The 11,435-nt window shown below is 31.4% G+C and overlaps 1 protein-coding gene across 1 annotated transcript; it reads right to left on the bottom strand.

Moving 5' to 3' along the window:
• Positions 1 to 1,950: 1,950 nt before the first annotated feature.
• On the bottom strand, positions 1,951 to 3,039 carry LOC128195924 (uncharacterized). The gene has a single exon (XM_052874945.1). The coding sequence runs from the start codon at positions 2,848 to 2,850 to the stop codon at positions 2,140 to 2,142; it is 711 nt and encodes a 236-aa protein (XP_052730905.1). The 5' UTR covers positions 2,851 to 3,039; the 3' UTR covers positions 1,951 to 2,139.
• Between the last annotated feature and the right edge of the window lie 8,396 nt (positions 3,040 to 11,435).

Consider the following 11,435-nt stretch of genomic DNA (forward strand, 5'->3'; position numbering starts at 1 on the left):
GTTAAACTCCAAAGACAATTCAAAATAATATATATATATATATATATATATATATATATATATATATATATATATATATATATATATATATGTCATACAATATAATAATAATCCAAAAACAAGCACTAAAAGCGAATAAATAAGTTTTTAATATTGATAATTTTTGTATCACTTGTCCATTTATAATATTAGAGTGGAATAGATAAATCTATAATATTTTTCTCTCTTTAAACATATTTTTTTATCTCCATCTACATAAAATATAAAAAAGATGTTAACTAATAATATTGAAACACAAAATAATAAATAATTAAATTAAATTAAATTAAGTGAGTCGTTGAGTCAATCCATCTCACCACGGATTCAATCCGACTCACCACGGATTCAATCCGGGTGAGTCGGGTTGAAAACTATTTTTTTTAAACCCAACTTAGCTCAAACATGTAGTGAACTGAATTAGCTCGCAGGTTACAACACATTTTGACAACACTAATATATATATATATATTTATTTATTTTGTATGTAATATGTTATCAAGGTAAAAAACCATAAAAGAGTTCAATAGGAATAATTTAACTCATTCAGCAGCGGTAAAAACAATATAAAAAAAAGAAGATTAAACTATGAAGAAGTATATAAAATAAGCATGTCTCCTCTTCCTTTATGTTTTATATTTTTTTTTATATTTGTCCTTTTTTTTCATTTATTCATATTTCACAATTTGTTCTAATATATCGTTACTATTCTTTTATTTAAAAAAAATTAAATCCATTTTTTATTGAGTAACAATTTGTTAATAAACTGTTTATAGAAAATTGTAGTTTATAGGGCATCAATTGTGTTTAATATTTTAAATCAAATTGCATAAATATCCATACATATTTCATGCACATAAAAAAGTTAATATCATATAAACAACATAAGTGCAAATAAAAAAAATGATTAAATTTAAAAAATAAAATCACTAATAAGATATTTAAAAGCAAATTTGAGAATTATGGTATAAAAATAGTATAGATGTTTCTGGATAAATTTATTTAAAAATTCCTTAATAACCCAGCCGTTGTTTGTTTAAATAAAAACCGGCGATGATTCCAATGAAAAAGAAACAAATTAAAATTTTGGTGAGTTAGATGTAAATAAAGTACATCAAAGTTACCTATGTTGATCATTAAGATTGGTTGCCTTTCTTTATAAAGGAAGCATTCTTTAAAAACTCTACCATAAATGTTTTAGTTTTATCTTTAAGAAACTAGTAATTTGTATAACGTAAAAAATAATAAATAATATTTTTTAATTGCTATAAAAATATTTTCCATATAATCTACCAATCTCTTCATTTCTTTTTTACCAAGTACATAATCCGTTTTTAACTTTTTAGGTAGACGTTAATAACTTTTTTTTAATAATTTTTTCATAATATTTCTTTTAACAACTTTTCTAATACTTTTTAATTGATATATAAATATTTTTATATAATCTATCAATCTCTTCATTTCTTTTTCATCAAGAAAATGTACATAATTCGTTTTTAACTTTTTATATAAGATTATCATATATTAATAATTTTTTAACAATTTTTTTTAATAATCTTTTAATAATAAAACATATGTCACGACAAAAAGGGATAACCATGAATCTTGATCCGCGCATGTTTTGACCTTTGAGTTAATGTTGTGAGACCAAACAGAAGAATAATAAAAGTCTTCGGTGACTGCATGAAAGCACGAGAAAAAGAAAGTTCATTCTTTTCTCTTTCCGTGATGGCTACAGTCACCAGTTACCCATTAACACAATTAAATATATTCATTTAATTTCAAAAAAATCATTTTTCTTTTTATTTTTATTTGAATATAATGTTTTATTACTATAAACCAGTCATCAAATATACCATTGTTTTAGAAATTATGAATGTAAAAAATAAAATAAAATCTTACGTATAGAGTGTCTAATTAACTGCATCTTTGAGTTTAATTCATATGCACAACTATTCTTACACAAATAGCACTTTAACAAAACACTGTCATTTTACCACACATTTCTATTTCTATAATGAGAAAAAAATAAAATCTCATTAAATATATAATAATGGTAGAGGCGAGTGCATGTTGTAGAGGCAGGTGTGAGATGTTGAAAATTCACACCAAAGCAGCCTTTACGACGTCGTTTGCAAGCTTGCTACTGCGGCAGCCTAAGACCATAGTAATTGACTTCAAAATCTTCCACATCCCCTTGCAGCTTCTCTTCTTTCCCTTCACGGAATCTTCTTCGCCGTCTTCAGTCGCCGGAAACATTGTCGCCGGTCCCCTCCGGCTCTGTCTGTTTCTGATATCTCTCAGTTCCATCTCGGTAGTGCCAGACAACTTGGACATCCCGAACATAAACAAAAACCACCGAGACTTGGTGGTGCACCTCACCAGAGAAACCTTCCCCGTCGACGTGTAGTCACACGAAAAACTCTTTGAACCCTTTGAACCGCGTTTTGCAATACCCTTTTGCACGCTCATGCGTGCAGTGCTATTGCATTCATCAACACGCGGAGGAATATCCTTGAAGGGAATTAGTTTTCCGCAGAAGATTATGTTCTCTGCAGCTGCAATGTTACTTGAAGAGTTGAATTCTTCACTGAAGAACTCGAACAGGTTATCTTCATCATCGCCGTCATCACCAAAGCTTTTTTCATCTTCTTTCGAGAAATCACCACGCCATTTATCTGAACTGGAGGCACTGTAAATAGGAAGGTCACAAAGAGAGAGGGTTTCTTCTTCCTCTTCGTATGGATCTACCTGCAGTAGGGTGCTTTCTTCATTTCCTGCTTCTTGATCCGAGTGAAACTCTTTAACCGCCATCGGTACGTATTTTCTGTAGGAAAGAAACAAAAGGGAATATATGAACACAGAGAGTGAAGAATATTTTTTCTAAGGGTTTTGTTTGCTGCTAATGAGTGTCTTGATCTGTTCAATCTTCTCTATTATATATGGAATAGATTTAGAGAGGAGAGAGAATTTAAAAGTAATGATACCGACATAAAGTCGATATCATCTAGATGAAAAGAAATAAAAAAAATAAGAATAAAAGGTACTAGAAATTTAACAGATTATTGAATAACCATCTAGAAGAGCAGGCTCAAAGTACTAAAAAGGAGGTTTTATAATATTGATTATTATTCAGAGTGCTTCTAGATGAAACTGTACATTATATGCATGGATCTCTGATTCGAGAATTTTGTTATTACTTTAATGGAGGCTGCTTTAGCTGTGTCCACATGTCTGAGTTAAGCTTGTGTTTGGCTACTAGCAAGGTACCATATAAGATACACTTAATCTATGTGCAGTTGGGCACTGTTGATGTTTGTGGAGCCGGCATGTTCAGCAAAGCAGTATAAACACTCTTCTGTCCTTTTCGCTTTTTTGCTTACACTCAATGCTGTGCATTGAAATTGACTTGTTTTTTGTTGTTTTATGGGGACAAAACACTGGTTTTCATTTAATCTATGATTGATTGCTATCTATATACATTTTTATATACATGGCCTAAATATTTAGGGTTTGAAACTTAAGCAAAACATGCAGAGAATTGGGAAGGCTGTTTGCTTTTCCTTTGCAATAATTAATAACCTTTTGAAACTTCTGAAACATGGTGAAGAATTCAGAGTGCCCTTTTAGGTTTTCTATCTAGTGTATTGTTAATTACTCAATAATTTGGTGGATTAATTGAGTGAGGATTATTGTGTAGCAAATGAAAACATGAAAAACATTTAGTGGTGCATTCATCTTCTTCGGTATGAGCGAATTTTGTTAAGATTTTCAGAAGTTAATTAAAGTTGGTAATGTTTATCATATGAGATTTTTATGGAAACATATATATATTCTTCTAGAATTATTTTTTATATAATTATTTTCAAACCGTGTCCAATTAATTTATGGGAACGTTCCTAAGTCAAAGGACTTGAATGATTTTATTTTTATTTTTGTAAAGAACAGTGTGTTGACTCGTCCTCTGTTGAGTTTGAACAGTGATGAATTTTAAATATATAAAAGTTAGTTAAGTTTTGACCTTTTTTTATGATGAATTTATATTTTTCAAGAAAAAGTCAGTTAAATGAGATTAAAGGAAACTTCGTACTATAAATCACCTGGTACGTGTATTTATTACAAACATTAAATCTCTTTCACCCAGTAAAATATAAATCTCCCTCTTAAAAAAAAGGGAAAAAATAAGAAAACTATATACAGCAGTTTCACACTCTCGTCCAATTATAAATAATTGTGTATAAATTGATCGAATTTAACAATAATTCTCTTAAAACTTATACTAATATTTTTTTTCATCATCAGTAAATATCTAATAAATCTTTGTAAATGAATACTAACAAGTATTTAGTGTGTTATATAGAATTTTCATAAAACCCTGATAAAACAAATTGCAAAAAATTCAAAGAAATTAAGAAATAAAAGTTAAATACGTAGTAGTGAACTAACACTTTCTCTGATAGAATAATCTGATTGATTATCTTCATGTACAAACTATCACCTTCTCAGAGAAAACTTAGAGAAATTGGAGTTTTAGAGAAATATAATTTCAATCAAATAAAAAACGAACGTCTTTTAAATATTGATAATTATTTTCATTTGGTTTAATACTCTATTTTGTCCCTAGTTTCGCTTGAAAATGTCAAATTAGTTCATTCTTTAAAAAATGCGTCAATTACGTCCTCACTTAATAAAATTTACATCAATTAAATCCCTTCCGTTAAATCCGTACAAACGGCGTTAATTATTTTTCTCTTTCTTCTGCTTTTTCTGCATTTTCTGCTTTTTCTGTGCAAGTAACAGCTTTTTTTTCTCTTTTCTACTATTCTTCTTCTCTCTGCTAAATTCCAAGCATTAAATTTTGAACTTTCATCAACCTTTTAATTATGATTGACAGCATACACATTCTTACATTGCCTTAAAACATTATTTCACAATAACTTTTCCTTGATTAATCACTCCACCCATTTCACAACATTTCTTATCAAAGACTCAATTAATCTACAGACTGATTATTATATAAGCAATAAAATTGGTATACACATGATACCCTGGCAGTAAAAAGGAAACAGTTTTTCAAACTCTAGCCGATTCTGGGATCCATTAGGATAGGAAAAATAAAAGTAAAAGGAATTACGAACATTCTTTTCCTTTTGGTTATGATATTAATATACGAAAGTTCTCACGATACACATACTTAATTGAAACTGTTTTTTTTTTCTTTATCACATAAAACTACCTATGAAGTTTACAGTTTTTCTCTCTTTATCTCTAGGCAAAGATTGGCACATGCTATGCAGGAATCATTCTTCTAACCAACAAAAATACACTGGTTTGATTTCTGTCCAGGTATGCATGTGTTATTAACTAATCTATCTTATCTTTTTATCTCCAGGAATAGATTAGCACGAGACATGCAAGAATCATATAACCTACAAAACATAAACTAATTTTATTTCTTTATGTCTTTTTTTCCCAAGTAATATTCAATTTTGCACTTCTTTTCAACCATATTACATAGTGTGAATATCTTCTGAATTTACTGTTGCAGGCTTTTGAATTCAAAGCCGTTACTGCACTTGCATGCTTGTTTTCAATTTTGTACATTGAATTAGAGTACAAAGCAAAGTTTACTCGGAAGAAGAAAAATTAGGATGTTCTACGGAAGCAGAGAGGGGAGGATGTATGGAACCAGAGCTGACTGACTTGGCTCGACGGGTCAACGACGCTTCTGGGAGAGGTAGCGGCTGCGGCAGACTAGAGAGGGAGCGGTGTTCGGAAGCGGAGTGGTAGCGGGGCTCCGGCAAGGCAGAAAAAGAGTCGGTGGAGTGGAAGAAGGAGAAGCCAATATCATGGTCGCTGAGGTGGCGGAGCTTCCTCTGCCTGGTCAACCGCCACGATGGAGTGCAGTCATCGGGTCCGACATCGTTGGGGTGGGCTCTGGTGGAAAGAGATTTTCTGGAAAGAGGCATCGGAGAGAGTGGTGATTGTTGGTGAAAAAGGGTTGTGTATTTAACATCTGTGGTTGCAACGGAACTATAACATTGCGAAGCAAAACTATGGAAACAACCTACGCTTTGTGTGGACTTTGGTGGCTAATAATTTCCATGTTCCAACGAGGATTGTCTTGTGTCTGGAATTATACATACTGCACTGTCCTCACCTTGACTTTCTGTTGAGGTCGTTTTTCTCTTCTTGGACAAAGATACAAACTCTAACAGTAACTATCTTCTACATTGTCTAATTACCAGAAACATACTAATAAATTTTTACACTGGTTTTACACTTATGATATTTATTTTATAAGATATTATTAATATGGAAAAAATATAAACTTTTATATTTGTAAACTGAATTAAAATAATGTAAAATAAGTATAATAATTTTCTGTTTGTGAAAGTATCCGTTCTCTTTTAAGGATGCAGAGAGAATTGTTCACCTAGAGTGAAAATTTATATAAAATCTTAGTTTCATTAATAGTTAAATATAAAGCTGCTGCTTGCACAGAAAAAGCAGAAAACGCAGAAAAAGCAGAAGAAAGAGAAAAATAATTAACGCCGTTTGTACGGATTTAACGGAAGGGATTTAATTGATGCAAATTTTATTAAGTGAGGACGTAATTGACGCATTTTTAAAAGAATGGACTAATTTGACATTTTCGAACGAAACTGGGGACAAAATAGGGTATTAAGCCTTTTCATTTTTATCTATATTTAATTTATCTCTAAAAAACTTCAAATTATATTGTATAATTTTATTTTATTCTTTTAAAAACGTAAAAAAGTATACAAACTTTTTTTGTCTCTTTTTATCCAATCTTCATTTCATGAAATATTTCTCAATTTTTTCAACATCATACATATAACTCATGAGATAATAATTGTTAGTATTTTATTTTAATTTAAAAGTAGACGAATATATGCCACCCTAGTTAAGTTTTTATAGTGGTAATGAAAGACGAATTTTAGAACTGAATTGATCCTTTTTATAACATCTAAATGTACATGTTTTACCATTATTTCAATAGATGAAATGATGGAGGTTAATTTCGTTTAATCACATTATTTGTAACTAATAACTTATTATAACAACTTTTTTCAATCCGTGTGGAACTTAAGAATTACACCCTATCTAACCCACTACTTCTTGCCGTCTATGACTAACGGAAACGTGTCTAATTTTTTATTATACTAATAAATAATATATTTTTTTAAAGATAAATAATGTATGAATGATTTTGTAAAAAAAAAATCAGGAAAGAAAAAAAATGTTTTAATTCTTTTTATGTTGTTGCTTACTTCCTGGTTTAAAGTCAAAATTCAACAATTTCATGTTTTTTAACTAGAATGAAAAAGTTAATATTTTATTTTATTTATTGTAAGGTATATAAAAAATAAGATTTTTTTTTATTTCTAACTTCAATAAATATAAAGTCGTAAAGTAGCACCGAAAATTCCAATAATAAAATAGGAGAGGGTGACGGACAGTGTCATCGTGTTTGCTTAAGGAATTAAAAGGCGATGAATAAGCAATACGATTTCAGATAAAATTTTGGAATATTTAATTGTAATATTTACTTTAACCATGCATAAATATAAATTTAATCAGTACAATTTTTTTTCAGCGCTTTTTTTATCGTTAACTTACATTATTTTAAAATTCAATACTCACTTTAAATTATTCGGTTACGATTATTAAAAGAGTTAATAAAAATTTTGGTTATATGATATCACGTTTATAGATATTAAAACATACTTAATGTAAAATAAAATATGTATGTTTTACAAAAAAAAAAATGTTTAAAAATATTACAAAGATGACTAAATTGTGTTTTGTTTGCACGAATATGTTGTAAAAAGGTCGTGAAAGACACTACTTCTGAAATATTATTGAAGTATTTTCAAACAGAATTAAATTTAATTAATCTCGTAATTAAGCAGAAGTTGTGGTACGGGTGGACAGCTTCAACAAAAAAACAAAGTCGTGGTAGTCATGGATGATATATTTCAAGATAATCTATAACTAAAGTCGCCAAACGTTTGGCGATTTATGCGAAAATAATTTACACCGAAGTTGTGCATATAGGAAGTGACTTGTGAAAAAAAAAACTCACTGAAGTCGTTCATGTAGGAAGCGATTTTTGGTAAAAGATGGAGTTGCACTGAAGCCGTGCCTGAATACAACAACTTCAATGTATACTTTTTTGCCCTTGGAGAGTGTAAAAGACAATGAGATGGTCACATACACTCTCATTAATAAGAATTTTTTACATTTATGGACAAAATGCTTTTGAAAATTACCTAGGAAAAAAAAAATTAATTATGTATATATAAAAGTTGAGCACCTTCACAGTATTTCAAAGGAAGAAGTCCTACAGCTCTATGCACTGCTATATTGAACAAATCAAAGTCGGATAATATATTATCTCTATCAAAGTTATCAAATTCGAGAGTTTACGTAAACTCGTGAGAATCAAAGGAAGAAGTTGAAAATTACCCTTGGCAAAAAAAAATTAATTATGTATATAAAAAAGTTGAGTACGAAGAAAAAAACATTACTTACAACAATTCTTAAAAAAAAAGAGAGAATTAATGAAAGAAGTTGTGAATTGGTTTGTTGTTTTCAAATTAGTTTCTACCATGTTATGTCATCTCAAATATAAGACAACACATCTTACTTTCTATTAAGATGTCGCATTAGTCAAATGGAAATTATTCATCCAACGTAAGAAACGAATATTAATTTTGATGTAATACTTTTTAGTTTTGATGATTTAAAAGTTCTTATTCATTTTTCAATCCAGTCTTAACATTGAAATGAATTGATTTGGTATTATTATCATTTTAGGACTAATATTGTAAAACCCTGAAAATGACACCTGGAAGAGAGGGACAGATGTCTCTACTAAAAGAGTTTGAGCATTTTATAGAATTTTCTCAAAGCACAGCTCATCCCATTTTCTCAGAATCTGCATCTCTCTAAAACTAAAACCTTTACATTTTCTCCTCCTTCTCTCTAGAAATTCTTCATCCCCTTTCATTCTTTTCTTCAACCAGCCACTGTTTAAGCAAACTAAGAGTCAAGATCATTGTTTTCCACCGATCAAAATCAAGCTTAGAGTTGGTAAGTTCATCCTCTTCTTAGAAATTTATTTTCGGGCACATGCAAGCCAAGCTCCTGGTTGCATGTGTTCATCAGCTTCTTCTTCTTATTTCTAATCATTTTTTCTGGTATTTTGGGTTGGCCCGTTATCGAAAATCAGTGAACTGTAGGTTCTTGAGAATTCTGGTGTTAGGAGCAAATTTCTGAAGTGGTAGAGTTGTTCGGTCCGGTTAAGAGGTAAGGAAAGCTAGATAATTTAGTTACTTAGTTTTGATGTATGAACGGTTGTTTGATGATGTTTCATGTATGTGAAATTGAATTGTTTGATGTTCGGTAATTTTAGGTGTGGACTGTTATATGATATGTTCATGAGGTTTGGGGTTTCTGTATGATTATGGTTCAGTGGCTGAGTAAAATTGGTAAGGGTTGGGTGTTGATTATAATTCTGCAGATATTCTGCAAAATTAGGTAGTTTGTTGAAGGTCTTTAATTGACCGTTCGGTTTCTCTTTGGTGCTAGGTCTTAACTGAGTTTTGCTATTGTGTATTCTCAGTTATGACCGCTCGGTCTAGTGTTGATTTTTCTTATTTAATATAGCGTTCGGTCTGTCATAGGCTGTAACTGTTATTGACCGCTCAGTCTCGGTAGTGCTCGGTCAGATGCCAACACTCGGTCTTAGTAGTGCTCGGTGATGCACTAAGCACTCGGTCTTGTACTAGCCGGTAGGCTAGTGATAGCGCTCGGTCTTGTACTAGCCGTTAGGCTAGTGATAGTGCTCGGTCTTATACTAGCCGTTATGTTAGTGATAGCGCTCGGTCATGTACTGTCTTGGTCGTGCTCAGTCTTGTACTAGCGCTCATTCTTAGTAAGTGCTTGGTCTTGGACCAACGCTCGTTCGATATAGTACTCAATTTTGTACTAATATTTATGATAGTGTTAGCGATCGATATTATTGAGTTGTGTGGTCTCTTATGAGCACTCGTTCTCATGCCAGTGCTCAATACCGTACTCGTACTAAGTTAGTAGTGTTCGGTCTAAGCCAATATTGTTCGTTCTAAGTCATAAGTATATGATATAGTTCAAGTGTTCGACTCGTGCTTGAGTCTTATTCTTTAAATGACCGCTCGATCATGTTCTTATATTGGGAATGCTCTCTCGTTCGGTCTTATTCATAGGTTATGTTGATCTTTCACGTTAGGTCTTGTTCAAAGGTGGGATTATTGTTTTATTGTTATGTGTGATATTTATTTAAAGATGTGATGGATGAGGAAATATGTTGTTAATGAGGTATGATATTTAAAATGTGATATGAATGAAATAGTATGAATATGAAGAAGTATGATGTGATTTGTATTATATGGATATGAACGAGTGTTCCAAGGAGGAATATCTCATAAATGGTTATGAAATTGTAAAGTATGAATATGGTCAGACTAAGCTGTCGTTCATCCTGACATTTTAATGGTCACCGAGTCTCAAGTAGAGAATGGTGGCGCATGTGGTGAGAATAGCAGGAGGCATGGTTGCGTATAGCTTGGAGTTCCAACTATCGGACTAAACTCATGTGTAGGCTTGGGTTTCCAGCTACAGTGAATGATGAAGGGCTAACCTCGTGTGGCGGCTTGGGTTTCCAGCTATGGTAATTCTGATGGTTTTCCATATTACCTTTCCACGAGTCAAGAACGTCGTAGCTACATAATTCATACAGTCCGAACAGTCAGAGTAAAGTGAACAGTCATTGCATGCATTGTTGTATGGTTATGGTTGGAAATGTATGATTGGTTGTTGCGTGATGGACTTATTGATTTATTTCAGATTTATGTGAGTTATCTGTTTAGATAGTTAATTAAATTACACTAGCTTACCCTTATTTTCCTGTATTGTCATGTTGTCCGTTCGGTCGTCCTTGTCTTTGCGATGATCACCCTGTGGGTGTGAGCAAAAGGTGTAGAAGCTTCTCTGGAGCAGGCGCTGATAGAAGAGGATGGTCTCCGCTAAGAGTAAGACCGTTCGGACTTGACTTTGTTTTGGTATTTAGTATAGGACCGTTCGGTTAATACACTTCTTGTATGACCCCTTTTGAGTTGTATCAGTGTAGGTTTCTGTAAAGTTTTTAATTTATGATTATTTTAGGATAACTGTAACTCTGTTCTATTTTTATTGTAAATATAAGTACTCTTGAATATAGTTTGCAGCTATATTTTTGGGATGTTACAAATATTTGAATAGGTATTATTATTTTGCCACCCAATAAACTTTTACACACAGTTTACATTTATTATTTTATTCTTTAATTTTTC

Source organism: Vigna angularis, chromosome 3 (genome assembly GCF_016808095.1).
Source record: "Vigna angularis cultivar LongXiaoDou No.4 chromosome 3, ASM1680809v1, whole genome shotgun sequence".
Taxonomy (NCBI): domain Eukaryota; kingdom Viridiplantae; phylum Streptophyta; class Magnoliopsida; order Fabales; family Fabaceae; genus Vigna; species Vigna angularis.

What these genes read in the sequence shown, in the direction of transcription:
- LOC128195924 (XM_052874945.1), bottom strand. Translation starts at nt 2,850, where the DNA reads ATGGCGGTTAAAGAGTTTCACTCGGATCAAGAAGCAGGAAATGAAGAA.